Consider the following 20,807-nt stretch of genomic DNA (forward strand, 5'->3'; position numbering starts at 1 on the left):
TAACTGACCCGTCAACAGCAACCATCTCAAGGTACAACTGCTGCATGCTGCAACTTTCAAACAACTGGGTCAAGTGCTGCGCGCAACGTTACAGAAGAGTTTCCTGTATTCGCTCATCATCAATTAGTGTGGCATTCGACGATGATAAGAACTCGATGCAGCTACTTAGATGCATTAAAACTTCGTCAAATTGACCTTTTAGATAGATGAACTGGGTCTAATCGTGTTCAAGAAATACGGTCTCAAGTCACGGAATGGGATTTGCGATTATCGAAATGCGGTCAATTTCCACTTGCGTAACGGTCCTTGAGAATGAGGTTGAACTTAGTAGTAACGTTATTGCGAACAATGCATGTTCGCAACTTTATGATCGTCCGAAAATTGGATAAACCATAATAAACAAAACATCCCTGATAACTTGAAAAGTCAACTTCTCGAAAATTGTTCTAAAATTGCGCAATAATTAACTTTTTTCTGATTTACGTTTCGTTGCTTTAACTATACTAACTTCAACCTCGTCCATGCGATATGTTTTAATTGAATTGAATACATTTATAGACGCACTCTTTTAACGTCTCGGAGTGAGAATTCACTCTAATCGAGTGAAAACTGCGCAACTCCAAATCAACTGAAATTTTCACTCCGAGCATTTGGAGTGAAAAAGTTCACTCTTAAAGGGTGAATATTGACTACGTCATGCAAATCGCGCAGTTTTCACTCAAAGGAAATTTAGAGAGCAGCGAGATTCATTCTCTGCAACAATAACTCAAAGTGCTTTAAATTCTCGCCAAACTCTTAAATCCACCTCACGTGTAACAATGTATTATATTGAGACACCTCGTTATAGACATCCCAGTTATTTTTGATCCAATAAAAAGGCGCGCCGTAATGATGAACTTTGTTGCGCAGCAGCAGCAGCAGCGAGGATGAGAATAATTGATTCATCATCATCGACATACGTGTGTGTTTTCTTTTATTCGAACATCAAGTATGTGACACGTGCATGACCCGAGTAACCCACAGCAGCAAATGCGAATTAAGGAGTGAGTAATGAGTCCACATCATGTATACTTGAGGCTAAAACTGCACCATATAAGGTGACGAACACGAGCTCAGCTGGCTGATATGTCAGGGGTAAAAAGCAGAAACGAGAGAGAGAGAGAGAGAGAGAGAGAGAGAGAAAAAAAAACACAATTAAAAAAAGTACAACCACACAAACTTCTCTCTGCACTGTCAGTAACACGTAGGCACAATCGTCTGCCTGCGAGCCAGCACGCTCGCTCCTATTCCTCAATGAACGTTAACGAGGATGACGATCAAATTTTAGCTCCAATTCCACATCGCATATAATATCCTACCCACGCAGTGGATGATAACACAAGCAAGTATTTGGAGAAAAATAAATGATATACATACATGTGTATGTGTATATATACAATTTACGTGGGCGTACGTAAAGGTGTAGATATTCTCGAAATTTTTGAACACGTTCCAACTATCTCCCGGTAACGAATACTTCCCAATAATGCGTTTCACCTGTTACTTTTCCCCAATTTAACCCCGAACCACGTGATAACGTTAACGTATGATTGCTTATTTCACATTTCGTTAGATTAAATATCTTCATCCCACGCAGACGGGGGGAATTTTTTCATCGGATCAATACGTTTAGGAATAATAATATTAATCAAAAAGTTCGCGAATCGATTCCATCCGAGTATACAAAGTTTAACCGCAATTTAAAATCATGATTCCCTGTTCAACGACTCTGAGGGTGCAGGCTGACTGATACCATCGAGGGAGAAAATTCGCAGAGGACGTACCTAAATCAGGGTGGCTGTACTCCGAGTGCATCGCTAAGACCATTCAAACCTCGTCCTGAAGTTCCTTTTTCTGATCCAACGCGATCAACGGCACTTCCCAATGATAAGTGATCACCCTGTCACAGTCTAACACAACCTTTGTGATTGCAGTGCGCAATCGCGAATAGGATAAAAAACGAACTATACGTGTATACAAATATATATGTATATTCGTCGATAAATTTGTCTGCCAACTTTGTTCCCAACCACGTGGAATTTGAATTGAATAAAGAAGAAGACAAAACGCGAATGTTAAATTGTCCGTAGCACCAAACCACGATCACCACAAAAGTGTGCAACAGGGTAACACTTTATAAGGATAAATTCCGAGCTCAGCCCCGATGAAGCGTTTTCTACTCGTATTATCAGCAACTTGACCGATGAATGAACAGTGACGCAACGGTTCCAACGGAGTTATAAGTTCATTTGAAAATGATGTATTATTATTCCGATGACATTCATTCTACGAATCACTTCTCTCAAACACCAAGCTCGATGGATGCAGTCAACGGATGGATAGGGTATCACAAGTTTAATATTTGAACGGTACTTTACACGCATACACACACTGACGATTTCAAAAGTCACAAATAAAACTTGTGAGGTACACTTCAAGGGTGTTCACAGCAACTCAGCGTTGAACCTCCGCAACGAAGATGATGATGAGTCGTTGAAAAACACCATGTCAAGTTCCATTTCGATCCAAAATATAATTCAACTCAAATTACTGATTTACAAAAAAGAAGGATCGTCGCCTCAAGGGACTTGCAAAGCACGTGCGATGGTATCAGAATTTCACTTGTTCGCGCAGATCGTTAAAACAACTTTGGTTTGCTCCCGTGTGCCTCTCTCTCTGTCTCTCTCTCTATCACGGTTCGTCGCAGACGGAATGACCGGGACGTCGATGTGCTCTGCCGTCTACGACGGACGTTCTTGGAGTGGGTCGCGCATAGCTGGTAAACCGAAGCAGCCAGCATCGTCGTCTGGGTGCCTGGCTTGAATCACACCCCACCCCAGATAAAGTGGCGATGCCATGTCGGCGAGGAAGGAATGACGGGGTGCACAGACGTTTTAGAAGCGTCGCGACGCCCGACGTCGGGGATGCGACGAGGATACCGCGCGTGCCTTTTGCTGTCCTCTCTCTTTATCGGACCATCGAGGATGACGGGCAAGGCGTTCCGATTCGTCAACGTTCGTTCGTTTGACGGACAACGGAGAACCGTTCTCGAGTGCTTCTCGTCATCGACAAATGCGTTTCATTTTATTTCAAAACGTTTGCCAGAGCTTGAGCGGAAAGGTTTTTGACGTCGTTCATTCATTTTCTTCTCCTTCTTCTTTCTCTGAACAATCTTTATTTTTACCAACGATGAGACGAGCTCCTGGTATAAAAGAAGAGGAACCGTCACGAATATCTTTGGACGCATAAATTTCAAGCTAGCTATACCTGATCACGATCACAAAACACACATCCACTTCTGTGTTATTTGTAATCTTCGCCGTTGAGTTTGGAACAATGATAATTATAATGATAATAATAATAATAATAGTGATATTATACTGTAATTAAGAGACAAAGAAGTGATCGTCCGGATCACAAGCTAATTCATTCCGAGTTTAGACTGTCGAGAGAAAACCTATTGCTTGAAAACATATATAGAATAACACTGTTAAAAGATGTTCAATTTATAGCCAGACCACCCAGAATCGGAGCCACGTGCTTTGAAGAGAGCGATCCAGAGCATTTTCGAAACTCTTTGTGAGACTACGAATGCGGTTTTTTGGTAAACGATACGATGAAGAACCATATGGACATTTCTTACTTCTCGAGTAATTAATAGTTCATTACTGCATCATCCGAGCTGTGCCTATTTTTATAAAGAAGAAAATCGATCACAACACACAGTAGCGATGTAATTACTTTCTTGAAGATACGATCGTAATTGACCTATCTAACCACTTTCGCTCGATTTAACCGACGTACTTTACACATCGACCGACGTCAAGAATGTGTCTAATTTTCAAGTAAATAGCCCGAAAAAAATTCAATTACCTATCCTATTCTGTGTCGAAGATTTGATTTGAATCATCTGCGACTGCAGTCATGTAATAAATACTTCATACATTGTCATCTCAACGCAAAATGACAACGTAGCGTCAATAATTAATTCACTTTGTAGAAGCTGTTATAAAAAAAAAAAACCGAACGGTGACTATCAAATGTAGAATGGTAAGTTAGTAAGTGAGTTATTTCGACACTTACATCGCAAGAATGAAAAAGATGTTTTCAATTTTCAAAAAGTGGTAACAAAAATTTTTGCTATTGCACGACTAACCAATAATAATTAAGAGCTCATAGCAACGTTACAATCTCAAGACTCTGTGTAGTGAATACATAAAAAATCCCATTTTAGCGAGTTAATAATTCTTTACTGCACACCTTAAAATCTTAGCAATAATCTAGATTCGTTATCTGTAAGGTGATATAGATTGAAGTATTTAGCGTTAGAATTTGAGAATTCCAGCAAACCGATACATTTCAGATATTGGTGGCAAGCGACGTGCTTTCTTATACCCTACGATAATCAATTTTAAACTAATTATACTACTATAGATATGATGAAGTAACGTCATTGAAAAATAAACTCAAGTCACTTTTGAGATGCATACAAATTCAAAGCGAGTAATCGTAGAGGTTGAAGATATCTCGAGAAAATATCTTGATGACTCAACTATGCTATATTGCATTTGACCTGTCTTTTGATGTAAAATTGCATCGCTGTCAGTATCCATTAGCCGCTGCTTCTGATAGTTAGACACGGTCAAGGTAAGAGCAGTTGTCATAAGGAATCGGGTCAACCTCTGCTTAGGATTTAGATCGGTAATCTCTAATTGCGCGGAAAAAAAATTCCCACCTGATCATCACAAAAATTTTTCAATGCTCCAACTGTGAATAGAAAAAAATAAAAAAATTACTCAATCAAACCAACAACTATACAACATTTTTCAGAAGCAAAATTAGCAACCAGTCGTTCTTTGTTTATATGAATCACAACCTCTGTACTAATTTGTCGGATCCGACCAGGTAAAGCCTAAAATAATCTAAATCTAAGCTATAGCTTACGAAATTCTACGATAACTGGTTATACTATAGGAATATTTAGCTATGAGAGGTGACGCGGCATGAATCCAGATGTTTAAGTGATTATTAAATACTTTCAACAGATTCTTCAAGTTCTTTATTTCGAAGCTAGTTCTGGTTCGATACTACAATGCTGGTAAAAAGGTAACTCTTCGTAGCAACATCAATGAATTACACAAACCACCTGATAAAATCAACCGAACTTTGGTTCGTATGAGGAAGAAATTTTACCACTTTCATTTGCTGGAGCCTGTGTAATATTTTTCTATGGTCAATAAAAATTTACTTTCTTTGGACCCTGTTTCATAAAAGACGACAAACATTAGTAATGATGCTAACAAGGTGACCTTCGCTGCTTAGATATCATTACCATTCCACTAATTTTTTGTCATATGAGTTTATAAAATATTCGCCGCATTTACCAAGGTCATCTGAAAATTCTTCTACTGTTGTAAAACAAAATTGGATACAGCCATTTTTTACAGTTTCACTTTTAAATGGTAAACAAAATGTTTAGAGCAGCAATTTGTCAAAAGAACTAGCGCTTTTGAATTATTCATATCAGTCAAAGGAAAAAGGTACAAAAGGTAAATAAGAAATATTTGTCAACAAACCAGACTGTCACAGTTAGTCAAGGTGCGAACGAGAGTAAATTTTTTCTTAAATTGGTGCAGATCTCTTAGAAAACTGGTCTAATTGAAAACTTGATGTACAAATTGCACAGTCTGAAATTGAAATAAAGTTTTAGGGTGTGTCGGGTAATTGCAGCAAAGAAAACTGACTTGCTAGTCACTTTGCCTGATACAGCGAAACTCAACGGATAACCGGACTTGCGAGTAAACCAGCAATGAAATAATTACCGAGATACTATTCTAGTCAATCCATCTGACAGGTGAGTATGAGTCGATTATCACAACGACAACGGCAAGGCTGTTGTCACATGACCCTAATGACTAATGAGGATCACTAGCTTGCCATTAAACCGAGTACACCGAAAAACGCGAAACGAAACTGAAAGCATCGCTATGCTTGGTGGAGGGTTACCACTGACCACAGCACCGAACGCATGTGAATACGCACAGATGATTCCAGATTGTGAAACTGCGTGCAGGTAACAAGACAATTGTCTAATCTGTCAATAGAATTCGAAGACAAATAGAGGTGAATTTCGGTGTCAGGAGTCGTCGACGGTCTGCCAATAACCCGGTTAGTCGTCGACGACACGCTCCGGGTTCGCCGGGGAGTCTCGGACCACGGGAGAGCCGGGGTCGATCACGGAGACGGGAAAAGTACGATATTCGCCGGGTCATCGCGAGGATTAACCGCGATCATCGGGATTCGCGGTTCGGCTCGGCCCGTTCGCCGTCGATCGTTCCCTGGTAGCAGGCATAGATCTTTTAATTGCGGCCGTTTGACTCGCGGACGGAACGTGCAACGCGCGGACAACACGCCCGCCGCACTCTCGGGCCCGTCGGGGAGCATCCCGAGGTCGGCAATTATCTCTACGTTTAATAAATACCTCGTTTTTCTGCGAGCCCCGAAATCTCCTCCTTGTTGTCGGCCATCTTAGCACCAGTCACTGACCACAATGCACTATGGGTAAAAACAAACGCCAACTTCTCGCAGTGGCGGCCACTCACGGCGGCGGATGATAGACTGGATAGACTCCCGTCTGACCGTCGATCGCGATACGTAGAGCGCTTGTGGCGCCACCTGACGTATTGTTACGGAACTGATAGATCAAGAAACGTGACGTCATCCAGGGCTGTGTCAATGCCCGCCGGGGCCCTTCGACAGCACTTGGGAATTACATATTGTTGAAACATTACTCAAGTCAAGATTCTCACCAAAAGGATTGAAAATTGTGAACTGATTCGATCATAAGAAATGTTCTGATATTATAATATATATAACTATATTAGTATATTATGAAATTTTCTTTCATCAGATACTCGGATTGTGCGTTTATTATTCCAACTTTTGGGAAGGAGAGGTTTGGATGAAGCTGCTGATTGGCTGATTTTTCAAGACTGATCAATCAGATGAATCTTTGAGTTCTTTCATTTTCAAAATGTGGCAGATAAAACACACCACAAAGTGTTCGTACCGTTTTCGTGGGCAATTCATCGTTATTATTATTATTATTATTATTATTATTATTATTATTGTGAACTTGCGCTGCCACTGGTCGCCTTGTACTAAAATATAGTAATACTGGATGCGCACCGCGTAGAAAAGGCGTGTTGCCGGTCTATCCCCACTACCACGTATATCCCCACGCAAAGGTTGAACAAAGATAGAAATGTACTTCCCATTGGTAAAAGAAAGATGGAGCCATCCCAGCTCTATCTCCTTCGTACCCAATCAATAATGAGTATCTGAGAAAGACAGAATCCTCCCAATTTTCTATCTTTCTCGGCGGCACTCCTTCTGGCCAGCGTTCCAGTATTACTATATTTCAGTATCGACCTAGCGCTGGCTGTTGTTGCCGGCTGTTGAATTCCAGAATACTTTACCCCACGGACTTACTTTCACTTACTTTACCCCAAGCCGCCATCGACGTTGGTAGTCCGTCGAACGGAAAGTTTGTAGCAGTTTCAGTCCGCGAGTTTGAACCGCGTTTTACGGAGGATTCCGGCATCGCAAATTCCATTTTTTGTTTATACAATCGAACTGAGGCCTCATCATGAGCGAACGGGAAGTTGTGATCGTCTCAGCAGTGAGAACGCCGATAGGTAATAATTTACAATTCACGGTTAATCATCAACGGCCGGGTATAAATTCAGTATTTGAATAAATTTCAATGTCAATTTTCGGTTTTTTTTTAACCAAACGATGTTACATCCTTTTGTACGCGTGAATTAAACATCTCGCGCTAACGCTATGCGCACACACGAATTCCATGTCACATCTTCTATATTGGACCTAATTTCAGATCCCGTTAATACCCTACTCATCCTAATACGACTTCTAAGTTTCAAAACGCGTTTCTAACTTCACGTCACACCGACCCCGTTGGCTGAAGTATATACTGCAAGTCAGCGCCATTGCTATATGACTTAAACATGACTTATATTCTGCCATTTTTCACTTAATTTACTCGTCGTGTATAAGTACAATTTTAACAATGTACATATACTCTGTCCAGTAAGAGCTGATAACAATGGGTCGATGATAGAGAAATAACGCAACAGTGAGCACATAGCGCGAAAACTAGGAAATGACAATACGTTTTTTATATGCAAACAAATTATATTTACTTCGTTATATGACATAATATTGTTCAATTGCAGAGATAATAAATTTAAAAAAATACCTAATTCCAGAAATTCGAGCTGCAAATTTTGAAACTCAAGAAGTATATATAATTGTTATTTGTTACATTTAGCATTCTATTCAGCTCCGGATGTTCCCATACTTTTTTTTCAACGAAGCTAAAATAATGTACGAAGACGATTTATCATTTTTTTTTTTTTAATTTACATTTAAAATAATGTAATTTATAAAAAAAAAATTGAATAAATTCAACATCAGTATTTGAATATGTATGTCAAGCAATAGAGGTAGGCTTGCCGAGTAAAAGGCACTTGATTAATCAAAAACTCATCAATGTGGCATTAGATTATGTGAATGTCCATATATGTTAATCATTTATCTCTTTAGTCTTATAAATATGTTTATAAATTCAAAGGAGCGTTTGGTGGATCTTTGTCTACATTAAAAGCATCGGATTTGGGAAGCATTGTAATCAAGGAGAGCTTGAAAAGAGCTAATTTGCAACCAGATGATGTTTCTGAAGTAATAATGGGACAGGTATATGTGTATATATGTATCTACTAATAAATTATATAATATAATTAATAATCAACATCACTATAAATTTCCACATGAAAAACAAATAGATTGTAAGTAGCATTTTTTTTCATTGTGTCTTACTTTTCAAACTAAGTTTTAACGTTATAAAATGCAAAAAGTGTGGTTTATTAAAGACATGAAATGTTAATCATTGTTTGGAATTACTTGAAACACCCTTGAATTTCAGCTTATATTTATTTATTTACTTATGTATACACGATTTTTTTTGCAGGCATTAACAGCAGCACAGGGTCAGAATCCAGCGAGGCAAGCAGCAATAAAGGCAGGCCTGCCTGTATCAGTGCCCGCATATGTAGTCAATATGCTGTGTGGCTCTGGACTTAAGTAAGTTCAGTTGACCTGAAGTTCATTTCAGTCACAACAAAAGTGTTTGAATAGTTATGTGACAAATAGACAGATTATGAAGAAGTAAAATAGAATCTGTAACGCTGCTCTCCTTTGAACAGCAACTACAAATTTTGTGACTCCAAAAAGTTTGCTAAAAATAGCAAAAAAGATTTACTGGATACTGCGTGCTTTTTTCATTTCTATCTTTTTTCATCTTCAGAGCTGTGACAAATGGATATCTCTCCATCAAAGCTGGTGAAAATGAAGTTGTAGTAGCAGGCGGACAGGAATCCATGAGTCAAACTCCACACGCAATTAACTTGAGGAATGCTGTGAAAATGGGAAACACTGAAATGATAGATACTATGATACACGACGGGCTGACTGATGCGTTTAGCAACATTCACATGGGAGTCACAGGTGCTTTAAGAGATATCAGAAAAGTTGCTTGAGAGCTGGAAAGAATTTTTCTGCTGTACCCTTGATTTGCCACATAATATTCTCTGATGTGCTTGATTATAAAATATAATCATACGTTCTGTATGTGTGAAAACACTTGGTAATGTAAACACTAAAAAATTGTTTATCTTTCCACCAGCTGAGAATATGGCAAAGAAGTATAAAGTCACCAGACAGGAACAGGATGAGTATGCAGCGAAATCACATCAGAAAACGGAGGCTGCGGTAGAATGTAAACGTTTTGATGCTGAAATTGTGTCCGTTACAGTACCTACAAAAAAAGAGTCAGTTGTTGTTTCTAAAGACGAATGTCCCAGAGTTGGACTGACTGCAAAGGATCTTACAAAATTGAATCCAGTTTTCCTCAAGGTATCAAAACACGCAAACGACGGTTGCGAATCATAGATAGAATTGCTCATTCAACTCTCGAAGTCAATCTTCTATTCGTGTAACTCTTTTTTCTCAACTACACCTTCATTCATTGACGAACTTTCCATGCTTCCCAGGAAAACGGTACGGTGACACCTGGGAATGCTTGTGGAATAAACGATGGCGCAGCGGCGGTAGTTTTAATGTCAGCAAAAGCAGCTGAGAACAAAGGACTCCAGGCACTGGCCAGAATAGTAGCAGTTGCCCAAACTGGAGTAGAGCCAACCCTGATGGGAAGTGGACCTATTTCGGCTATCGAGTTGGTGGTTTGTATTTCATGTTCGCTTTCTGAGATCAGTGAAGAGTATCATTAGTTTTTCTTTTTTGTCAAATGCTTCGCAAATTTTATTGATCGGAAGAAGGTCAGAATATTACCGAGTAAGTGATGAAGTTTTGTATTTTTTACAGTTGGAAAAAGCCAAGTGGACTTCAGAAGACGTAGATGTGTTTGAAGTGAACGAGGCCTTTGCTGCTCAGGCCCTCGCCTGTGTCAGGACACTTGGACTGAGTAGAGTAAAAATAAATATGAATGGGGGAGCTATCGCACTTGGCCATCCGATTGGCGCTTCTGGTATGCAAATAGTTTAATTATGTAATTTTATATACCCTAATGTGATGCTTTGCTATTATAACATTTTGTATTTTCTTATTTTTGTAAAAGTGGTCACAGTTTTTTTCAACTACTTTAACTCACCTATATGAATTGTTGCAGGAGCACGAATTCTAGTTACTTTGCTACACGCGCTGAAACACTCTGAATGCCAAAAGGGGGTTGCCTCTCTGTGCATAGGTGGTGGAATGGGTATTGCCATTGCTGTAGAACGATTATAATCTTCAATATCATTAAAACTACTGATATCCTAAATCAAATATGTCACAGTACTACTATCACTGTGCAAAATTCACTTACCTTAACTAGAAAGTTGGAAATAAATATCCTAATTATGGGATATATACCATATATATAGTCGTACAAAATTTAATCAATTATTCTAAATAAGAAAAAATTATCATATTGTTTATTCGTAGACATAATTTCATCGTATGATTGTGCTTCGAAAAAGTATCATATTCGTAATATGTTGGAAATTTATACTTTTAGTCCAGGTTTTTTTTTTTACACGATGTTTACTATTTCATGAATGTTTTTATTTACATTTCTACAGCATGAGACGCATATAATCATATGCAGTCTGAGAATATTTTTCGTATATTTCATCGCCCTACACATTTTCGGGCAGAAAAAGGGATAGCTAGTAACAATATTAGATGTTATAATATTTTTTTTTTTCTCAATCGTCCAAAATGACAAGATAGTTAATTTCAGTATATTTTGAAAGTTTTATTTCTTTCCATGTTAAGTTTACCCTTCTCATAGTAGAAACTAATGACAGGTATTTCCATTTCAGTATTTAATGTTGTTTTTTTACGAAGTTAGTTGAGATTTGTTTACTCTTGAATATACAATACGCATTTAATTCTGAGAATTATATTGTATTATATTCATACTATACTGAAAGTTGTATTAAAATGGTAGAATATTTGACATGTTTTCAGTGTGTTATACAAATAATAGAATTTTCGTCACATCCAAAACAAAGTAACAAAAGAAAAATCTAAGTCTTCAGTTAGTAAAAATATGTATTTGCCATGCATTTATAATAAAATCGTCAAAACTTTATTCCCTGTGCTGCTCATAAAATCCCTAAACCAATCTCAAGCTGTACATCTGTCGTGCAATCTCGACCAGCAGGAGCAAAATAACTATCATTGTTATTATTGGTAATCTTTAGAAATTGATCGATTAATGTCACAATTGCGGCATTTAATTTTGTCCTGATTCTTTTGGTACACCATCATTTTGCAAAATTTCTTGTGCAGCTAATAGATCCTCCCGTTGTTTCTGCTGTGCTCTCTTGACTTTCCATGTTCGGTTGGTGCTTTGCACTTCTGTCGGTCTTGCCCGCAGCTTTCTCAGCTGCTCCTCGATAGCAGGGATTATCCGTATCTTTAAAATTAATTTCGAATAACTTTTCAATTATCTGTCCAATAAGAATTTGCAGTGTATGTGCTAATCTCAATGTTTCCATGCCAAATTTGATTATATTGTATGAAACAAGGATCAGGAAGGGTTGTGCATAGATTTTTAAAACGAAAATATAATTTTTTATTGTTTCGATCAACAATGCATCAAAGGCAAATACTCGTCACTATATAAATAAATATTTTATTTATGTACAAGTGTTGCATTACACAACCACGATCTTCAACTTGCTTAAACTGACTTATTTTTATTCATTTATTTCTATACATTAGTACGTAAGTTGTAGGTCTCATATAATTTATATGTAAGCTATTGTTAAAATTATGCGCAGTGTTTCTTCATAATTATTATTATTAATGTTTTTTAGGTTGTTTTATTAGAAAAGAAAAATTTCAAATAATTCCAATTCATTGAGCATCAGTTGTCACAGTTTTGAAATCTTGATTCTTTAATGCTGTTCATCAGTCTGGCAGTGATATTTTTTTTAAACCAGCAACAATTGTTTCCGGGCCATATTTTAGTGTAAATTCGAATATTTATTATTGTTTGTGTAAATTGAATAAAAGCTTTAAAAAGAAGAAAAAAACAACACAATCTCCGTAAAAATATAAGCTGCCACAGATTGCTTATAACGTCAAGGTCATCAAAGCGTAACAACGCTCTTTGGCTTTCCAGGATAATACCCGCTTAGTTTTCTGTCCACTTCAAGACCGAAGCTCTTCATTGGAGTGTCTAGAGAATTATTAACGATAAATTCAACCGATGGTACACATATCTTAGAGTAATTATTTATCACATGACTCCAGAGCGAAGGTGAAACCTTGTTCTTGCTCTCTATGCGAAAGTACGACCCCCAAACTTTAGAGTTTAAAATCTGTTCGTCAGAATGAGACAAACTGTGATCCTGCATCCCTTCTGCAAGCTGTTCCTCAACAACTGCAACCGTATCGCAAAGCGCGTGACATTTCGGTGTGTAGATATCTTGTATCAGGTTGTCTCCGACGTAGAGACAAGAAGGTGAAGTCTTTCCCGTTAGGCTGACGAAAAATTCTTTCAGATCCTTCCAGTTTCCTTGACTATATATACTCCCCCTCTTCAATTCGGATGCGGTCGCAATTTCGCCTTCCAAGTAACCATCCAGCTTGAGGAACGGACGAGAACCAGTGAAGAAGCCCGGCTTCTTAGCGTAACAGACGACAATATCGAATAATGAATTCCAGTCCTTTCCCAGAGCATAAGAGGCAGTAAATTCGGCAAAGTCAGCATTCGAGCCAGTAATAAGATACGTCACTCTGGTCTGCTTGAGATCCTAAATGGAAAAAATGTTCAATAATAAAGTGGGACAAATGCAATGAGCCAAGACACTCTACAAGATGAGAAGTATCTTTAAAATAATTTTGGATTTCTGTAAACCTAAACTAATTAATCCGATGAAGATTTGGAACCATCAATTTTTTACCTATGACAAAAACTATACGCTTGAGTAGGACTTAGTGGTGATAAGAAAGTTAATCATAATTTGGTATTTCGATGAATCACTCGTGTGCCTATGCTTTCTATTATGACTCATTTTTAAATATGGTACGGAATTCCAGAAGCTTTCTAATTTCAATATAATGTCTTTGGTTAAAACATATTTTCCGTCAAGTTGTTATTTACATCCTATGTTAGTTATCATTTCAAAAATGACTTATGAGACTCGTAAGATAAAAATTTTCTCAAAACAGTTCGTTATCAGTAAATTAGAGAAAATTGAAGGCAAACCTTTAGCCACGAAATAAGTTTCGGACTGGATCTATGAAGATATTTATCTGGGTTTCCCTTCAGGGAAGGAAAATATCTTCCGTCATCCTTGGCAAAATTTTCTCGATCGAACATGTCGATCAATCCGTCAAGGACGTCGGGCCACACAGTATATTCGCCGGGAGGACTATTTCCGCCGTTATTTTCATCTATTGTGTCGATGGTCTTAGCGAATACAAGGGAAGCTGGCATGTCAAAGTAGTCCAAAAGCGTTCGCATCTGTTCCGACAGCGGGCCATTCCAGGTGACAAGGAGGTCAGAGGTGAAAGCGTCGGTGACATTCCACCGCCGATCGGGGTATACAGCGTCTAGCTCTTCTTCGGAGAGTATTTTTGTCCCGTGACTTGCGCGTAGAATGGTTCCAGTGGGTGAAAAGCGGAGCACGTTTCCCCTGGCAAAGTCGAGGACCAGGCCCTTCTGCATGAAGTCGTAATCTTGGAGAGCGAGCGGTTTGTACAGATACTTTGGATCGTAGCCACGTTTTTCGACGAGAAATTTTGACAAGCACTCGTACTCAAGGGTAACCATATTGGTGACATTGTAGCGAAGGAGGGTGTTGTCCAGGTCGAAGCCGACGCAATCGTAGTCGGAAAATCTGAAGACTCCCATTATTTTTGACGCTTTTGTTGAATGAAGTCTCTTTGCATTTACGTTGGCAATCGGAGCGTGACAGCCTGCATTTATCCTCGTTTTTCTTGTTGTTGTTGTTGCTGTCGGCGCAGTTGTTATTAGCGTTGACAAGCGAGGGAATAAAATTCCAACCGGAACGGCGAGGGCAGAACTACGTGGCGTGGTTGGACGGGAACTCATCGGCGAAAGCGGCGGCAATGAGTTTCCCCCTCTCCAGCTGCTCCATGAATTTGACAGCTGGCTGTATCGTCTGCTACACGGATTGACGATGACGCGGTTAACCTCGATTATTCGGTTGAATTCACTCGCGATAAAGAGGCAGTTTTTCGCACTCGATGTCATTGCCGCAGAATGGTTTTCACGAAGGAATATTCAGCATCCGTGAAACTCAACTGCTGCGAATAAAATGACCGGCGGATTGCGCGAATCCTAAAGTGGCTCAAGGCTGCATACATCAGAGTGCGAGAACTTGAGAACGCGAGGTTATTAATAGGTAGTTTTTTGCAGGGTCGCGGTATCGCCGAGCTATCAACGCGTTTCGCACCTTTGGACAGCTGACAAGATCTTTTCTCTTGTTTTCCTTCTGTCGAGCATGTACGACATGTACGACACACATGCGTATAAACACACCTCTGACACTGGCCTCTACGCGTATCAGTGACATAATGTCACCGACGCGCTCTGTACGACACAGTCATGTAACAGTCGTGCCGACGTTACATTTTAACCATAAATAATACAACTCGAGATACGATACGACGTCGCCACGCAGCGTCGATTGGTCGTAGCCCTAAGCGGGAAATTAAAAATTACAGAACGTATGGATCCTCTATAATCGCACTCGTCGTTAACACGGGAGTCTGAATCAGAAGATTTTGCTCAACATTCGCATTGAAAGAATCCTATTAATAATAATAACAACGTTCAGAACTATCAAACCTCACGTGTAAAGTGTATTTGATGACTTCCGTTGCGGTTAAATAATTGCAGATGGTTTTCAAGTATTTGCATTACACTCACCTGCGGCGGGATGTGGACGTAGCGTATATTGCGAGCATGTACGAAAAAGATATCGTAGTTGAAAGAGTCACCCCTCGGATCAACGAAAGTGCATTCTTTCATCACAATGTTCATGTAGCTGCAATAACATAAATCAAAAATGAGGTGACACTTGTTGCTCTCTACCCTCTCGTGGATGAGTTCGATATTTCGTTTCACACTAACCCGTCGACTTGATCAACGAACCCAGTGATACAGGCTTCATTTCGAAAATCTACGGTCGTTCTCTGTCCCTCGACAGCCTTCAACAAAATCGCTAAATTGTTGTGAAAATAGTATCGCTCTTGTTTAGAGATACGCTTGTTGGCGGCCATGTTTCGACAACAAAATGGCTGCAGCTTTACGGCAGCGATTGCAGCGATGTTCGAAATTAACTTGAATTCTAGTATCACGACGCGAAATTTGAAATGGACAGCCCCGAAGTTCGGAATTGGAACGATTTCGCAGACAAAAATGAACAAATCTTAATTAATTTTACGATAAATTACGTGTCTAATACTTGGAATAACTGTATTAAATGTGATAGGTACGTAAAAAAAAACAATAATTGTGAAATATACATTTGTTTACAAGAGTTAGAAAAGTAGTTTTTTTTTTTACAATGTTTACAATTTCTTATACGCGGAGAATATATCGGCGGGTAACCGTTAGGTACAATATGATAACAGGCATGTATGCACAGCAATACGTGAATGATACAAAGTAAAGAACAAAAAAAGAATACAATTTAGTGATTCCCACATTGGCATTCTTCACGGTCCATGAGAAATCCGCAATTCCAACTTAGGAAGAAAGAACCCAGGTGGTTCATCTTCGTCAATAAAATCTTTGGGGTTTCCTTTAGACTCAAGATTCAAAAAGTTTGGATTACCAACTTCATATTGAAATCCTCGACGATTCAATTCGCTTTTTATTCTGCAAGAAACAAATATATATATTCAAGCTCTGAGAAATTCCGAAAGAATATACAAAGAATATGACATTTTTAAAACGCAATCAAGAATGTAAACGATACAAAGTAATGGAATCTGCAGAACAAAAAATACAAAACGACTCTATTATTTTTACCTGCGTAACCCAATAACCATATTGTCAGAATCGTCTTTGGAGATCAACAGATTGATAAACGCAAATGTAGTCAACTTCGTGCAGGTTTGAATCAAATGTTCCATTGACTCCATCAAATTCTCAGGACACGGTCGTCCATCATGATTCCGCACACGAACACTTTCGAGCTGTAAGTTGAAGCTAAGGCAAGTAAGCAGTTCAGAGACTTCAATTATTGCGCACTGGTCGATTGAAAAATCTTTTAAATTACGACAATGGGTTAACATTTCCAGTAAGTCTCTTGTGTAGTTACAGGGATTAGTAAATCCCAGATTATTAATTACTACATTCTCCAAGTGTGGACAGCATTTTCCAATTTCAACCAAAAACTTTCCATTTTGAATAGGTATGCAGCCCAAACGTAAGGTCGTGAGTTTTTTCCAACGTGAAATAAGGACCAGAGCATCTAAGTCCCACTGGCTGAAAACGTCACAGCTGACAGAAAATAAATTATTTTCATTTGTTTAGCTCTCGACTATAAACTTAATCTTATTTGTACACAGTTTGCTCAAGCATTTTTATCAAACACACTGAAAGTATCCAAGATGAATTGTTTCTTACTTGTTCTTGGAGTAAATCGTCAGATCTCTAACATGTGGTGTGTTACGTATTAGAACTTCGAAAGAAGACTCTTTAACTGTAATAGGTGGATTGGATTTTCCAAATGCGGCAGCACCTCGCTTAATAAGATGGCTTCTCAAGTAGTTCCTTCTCTGAGTACCTACTGTATATCACCCAATATAATAAGTTTTACTTACTTGGGAAAAATATTTTCAGCACTCAAATTTTTCTCATGATTGACTCTGATTCATAAATTTAATTACTACACTCTTCGTGATTGCTTTGAAAAAATAACAAAAAACTTATGGAATCCCATTTTACCCTTTTGTTTTACTATATGAGATAAAACAAGTGTTGTGAGATTTGGGAATGCCGATGCCAGTAAATGCACATCACAGTCCGGTTCTATGCTATGCTTGAAGTGTAAAAAGGATATCTGATACTTAGAATCCTTTAGCAGCCGCTGAAACATGATTGGAATAAATATTTCTATTGGATTGAATTTCTAAATAATTTTTTACTTCTGTTTAAATATAAAAACTGTGATCATTATCAGATGCCATGAATATCTTTTGAAACAGGTCCTATAAAAGTCAGCGAGGGTCACTGCCTACACCAACACATGTACAACTTTTCCTTGAAAGTATTTGTCCTCTATGTTCAGCTCAGCTAAAAGTTGTGCACGTATTCGCACAGATGGTAAACACGTTGTTTGGGAAGGGCCTATCTCAAGAGAAATTCACGATATATAATTTTACCTTTGCCTCTTCAATCTCCAATAGACATGGCTCTTCATCTATGTACGCAAATTGACGTATTTGACATTTTCGCAAACAACAGAAATTATCTGGTACATCTTCATAATGGACTTTCATTACTTCTAGCAATAATGTTTCCGACAGCAGAAACCAACCAACTGGATAGGTATGATTAAGATATGGAACAGTCTCAGTCACATTACTTCTCAGTAATTGCGGACAAAGTTTGACACTTCTTTCTAAAATTACATGTTATTCTCAAGTTTAGATTCAACAACGATATTTCATAAATATATGATAGAAGAACTATGCTCCATTTCCCTGTCCAATGTATACCCCTCTTCATACAATAATATATCGTAAAACCATAAGAGTGTATGGCATACCTAACTAAAATCAAAAAAGCGTATGAGCAGTTTTCCAACTGTGGCATTTATCCGTAATCAAAGAGGAGAACCATTCTTTAATTACGATTACATTTGACTTAAATCAAAAGAGTGCATAGGCCATTAACTTTCACGCGATTTGATATAATATGATCACATTGATGTACGCCCTTTTGTTGTAAAACTCTCTTTTTTGACTTACACGCGCTTATGATTTTAGTCACACAATATCTTAATTTTTAATTAAAGACCAATATAAAGTTATCTGTACTTTCGGTTGGAATGAAACAGCAAAATTTTGGTTCCATAACCATAGAAATAAGATATAGCTATCGTAACAACATACCAAGATAAAAGCCTGGCTGCCTGGTAATATCAACCAGTTGAAAATCTGTCCACACATATCGATTCGGGAGCATATTAATAATGCGTTTTTTAAACCATTGAAGCGTATGCCACCCACGAACTTGAACGATCTGAAGGTTTTTTGGTTTCTCTAATTCCAAAACCAACGGTGTGCTCTCTGGTGTTCGGTTATAAGGCATCCTTGTCACCATACGCAACTCCTTGAGCTCATCAGAAAGTTGTACCATAGGAAGAAAATTCCTGGAGTAAGCACTCACTCTTGCAGACAAATAATGAAGCCGTTTGAACGGTTCTTTCAAAAGATCACGGCAAACGACATAACGTTCATCCTCATCTGGCCAATCAATAGTCAGCCTTTTGATATGTATCAGCAATTCCAGAAAAGACTTCAACTCCCGAACGTCGTTAAACTTAATTCCATATACATTAACATCGACAAGGTTTATTGCTTTGCCAATCGTGTTGTTCAACATTTCTCCTGGCGCAATGCAAAGTACGTTCATTATATTCACTTTAAGTATATATTCACAGCAGTTATCATTGTTAAAATATAGCTGGATATCTTGAATGGTTGTTAGCCGTCCATTTTTTGAAAAATCCAAATTTCTGAAAATATAGAAATATATGAAAATATTTTGATCCTAATTTGTTCCTCAATCACCAAATGCAGTAACATATTGAATTTTCCTGAAATCACGTTTTCGTTGTGAATATACAGGGTATAACCGTGGCTGAGCAATTTCTACAAAGACACAACATAACAGACTCACCTCAGCAATTCCCTGTCGCCGAATACAAGATTATCAAATCTCGTGCAAGTGCAACCCAACGCCACACGTTCTCTGGACTCTAAGCAAAGAATAATAATCACAAGAATTTCATCCGGAAAATAAAGTATGTTGAAGATGTTCGGATCACTGTAAAACATAATAATTCAATTATAATAATCAATTACACATTGTGTAATTCGTAAAAAAAAATACTGATGAGGTAAATGCCGAAGTATTGTTGAATTTAACAATACTCATAAGGGTATAGTTCAAGTCGTTTGCACAAATGAAGCATAAAGTAATTTCATCAGGATAGCGATAAAGTGGCTGAATCTAAACTCCGTAACTTCGGTTAGCATCAAAATCAATTTTCTATAATACCGTTCAACAACCTCAGCAAAATACCAGGTCACTTTCAATACAAAAACACAAAAATTACGTTCCTTAATATTCCAGCACTGACTGATAATATGGTCAGACGTCTGGACTAACTACATACCTGGTACTCATTTTCGTAAATTGTTATTTCACACTGGCAGAAAAATATTATTGCAGATCGAACAGGTAAGGAAAGTTTCATGCATCTTCTGTCTTCTACATGAGTTGTGCGATGTGTTGTGCTTTTCCTAGGTAAAACTGGATGGATGTACTTCAATGATGTATGTACATAAGAAATTCGAATTTTCGATCAACTTTGGTCTGTTTTTGTCATTGGCAAACATCCCACGAAACCTATGTCACGTGACCATGTTTTGAATTGACCAGTGTTTCGTTGGTGTTCCGTTTGCTTTTGATTTCCGAGTAAACAAAAACAAATGGAATTGAATACTGAATCCTTGAATTTTTTTTCGACCGTTTCGGCTCAAGAAGATGTATTTTCATTAATAACTATTAAACAAATAAAGAAAACGATAAAATAGTCCGTCAATCGAAAAGTAGAATTCCTTTGAATATGCGTATCGAATTTCAAGTTGCTTCATTGATTACAGCTCGAAATATCGTGTGCGCCATTTGGATAAACGTAGTTTCAAGAAAAATGATCAAATTTTTTTTTTAGTAAATAATATAATTTACAAATCTTAGCGTTAATTTTACTCTTGACGTTTCAAGAGAAACCATAAATCATTTTATTTTGATAATTTCACAGTAGGATAAACCCTTAATTACTTGAAATTTTTATCAGTTTTATGAATTATCAAACCTTTTAAGATCGTTGAAAATGAAAAGAATA

The 20,807-nt window shown here is 37.9% G+C and overlaps 5 protein-coding genes across 10 annotated transcripts in view; 1 reads left to right on the plus strand and 4 right to left on the minus strand.

Moving 5' to 3' along the window:
• Positions 1-6,663, minus strand: part of LOC124182409 (ensconsin-like) — a 77,167-nt gene extending 70,504 nt beyond the window's left edge. For 2 of the 6 annotated variants that reach the window (XM_046569669.1, XM_046569663.1), the window contains exon 1: positions 6,521-6,661. In XM_046569669.1, coding sequence (XP_046425625.1) covers positions 6,521-6,566 — 46 coding nt within the window. In that variant the 5' untranslated portion in view covers positions 6,567-6,661. Of the gene's footprint in view, positions 1-1,823; positions 2,706-6,520 lie in introns of those variants that run through there. The other 4 variants (XM_046569658.1, XM_046569662.1, XM_046569661.1 and 1 more) reach the window with 4 other exon arrangements.
• Positions 6,664-7,461: 798 nt separating this feature from the next.
• LOC124182437 (acetyl-CoA acetyltransferase) lies at positions 7,462-11,773 on the plus strand. Its single transcript, XM_046569738.1, has 8 exons — positions 7,462-7,736; positions 8,693-8,814; positions 9,089-9,201; positions 9,425-9,624; positions 9,803-10,032; positions 10,170-10,358; positions 10,501-10,663; positions 10,805-11,773. Exons 1-8 carry the CDS (start codon positions 7,688-7,690, stop codon positions 10,921-10,923), a joined length of 1,185 nt encoding a protein of 394 aa, XP_046425694.1. The 5' UTR covers positions 7,462-7,687; the 3' UTR covers positions 10,924-11,773.
• Positions 11,201-15,942, minus strand: LOC124182445 (U7 snRNA-associated Sm-like protein LSm10). Its single transcript, XM_046569747.1, has 3 exons — positions 15,794-15,942; positions 15,590-15,707; positions 11,201-12,100 (listed from the first exon to the last, which is right to left on the minus strand). The coding sequence occupies exons 1-3, from the start codon at positions 15,940-15,942 to the stop codon at positions 11,918-11,920; spliced, it is 450 nt and encodes a 149-aa protein (XP_046425703.1). The 3' UTR covers positions 11,201-11,917.
• Positions 12,300-15,287, minus strand: LOC124182427 (5'-nucleotidase domain-containing protein 1). The gene is made up of 2 exons (XM_046569715.1): positions 13,901-15,287; positions 12,300-13,445 (listed from the first exon to the last, which is right to left on the minus strand). Exons 1-2 carry the CDS (start codon positions 14,909-14,911, stop codon positions 12,780-12,782), a joined length of 1,677 nt encoding a protein of 558 aa, XP_046425671.1. The 5' UTR covers positions 14,912-15,287; the 3' UTR covers positions 12,300-12,779.
• Positions 15,943-16,175: 233 nt separating the features above from the next.
• On the minus strand, positions 16,176-20,254 carry LOC124182420. Its single transcript, XM_046569700.1, has 8 exons — positions 20,076-20,254; positions 19,577-19,723; positions 18,787-19,412; positions 18,055-18,293; positions 17,618-17,759; positions 17,297-17,459; positions 16,697-17,170; positions 16,176-16,543 (listed from the first exon to the last, which is right to left on the minus strand). The coding sequence occupies exons 1-8, from the start codon at positions 20,084-20,086 to the stop codon at positions 16,381-16,383; spliced, it is 1,965 nt and encodes a 654-aa protein (XP_046425656.1). The 5' UTR covers positions 20,087-20,254; the 3' UTR covers positions 16,176-16,380.
• Positions 20,255-20,807: the final 553 nt, after the last annotated feature.

The sequence above is a fragment of the Neodiprion fabricii genome, chromosome 5 (assembly GCF_021155785.1).
Source record: "Neodiprion fabricii isolate iyNeoFabr1 chromosome 5, iyNeoFabr1.1, whole genome shotgun sequence".
NCBI lineage: Eukaryota > Metazoa > Arthropoda > Insecta > Hymenoptera > Diprionidae > Neodiprion > Neodiprion fabricii.

Bases quoted from the DNA above. Each gene is read 5' to 3' on its own strand.
- LOC124182437 (XM_046569738.1), top strand. From the start codon at position 7,688: ATGAGCGAACGGGAAGTTGTGATCGTCTCAGCAGTGAGAACGCCGATA. The intron at 7,737-8,692 runs GTAATAATTTAC...ATAAATTCAAAG, and splicing joins AGCAGTGAGAACGCCGATAG to GAGCGTTTGGTGGATCTTTG. The intron at 10,664-10,804 runs GTATGCAAATAG...GAATTGTTGCAG, and splicing joins CCATCCGATTGGCGCTTCTG to GAGCACGAATTCTAGTTACT.
- LOC124182427 (XM_046569715.1), bottom strand. From the start codon at position 14,911: ATGACATCGAGTGCGAAAAACTGCCTCTTTATCGCGAGTGAATTCAAC. The intron at 13,446-13,900 runs GTTTGCCTTCAA...TTTTCCATTTAG, and splicing joins AACTTATTTCGTGGCTAAAG to GATCTCAAGCAGACCAGAGT.
- LOC124182445 (XM_046569747.1), bottom strand. From the start codon at position 15,942: ATGGCCGCCAACAAGCGTATCTCTAAACAAGAGCGATACTATTTTCAC. The intron at 15,708-15,793 runs GTTAGTGTGAAA...ATGTTATTGCAG, and splicing joins TTCGTTGATCAAGTCGACGG to CTACATGAACATTGTGATGA. The intron at 12,101-15,589 runs GTGAGTGTAATG...TTAATTTTAAAG, and splicing joins ACGTCCACATCCCGCCGCAG to ATACGGATAATCCCTGCTAT.
- LOC124182420 (XM_046569700.1), bottom strand. The intron at 19,413-19,576 runs GTGAGTCTGTTA...CTATATTTTCAG, and splicing joins GGCGACAGGGAATTGCTGAG to AAATTTGGATTTTTCAAAAA. The intron at 17,760-18,054 runs GTAAAATTATAT...ATCATGTTTCAG, and splicing joins TGGAGATTGAAGAGGCAAAG to CGGCTGCTAAAGGATTCTAA.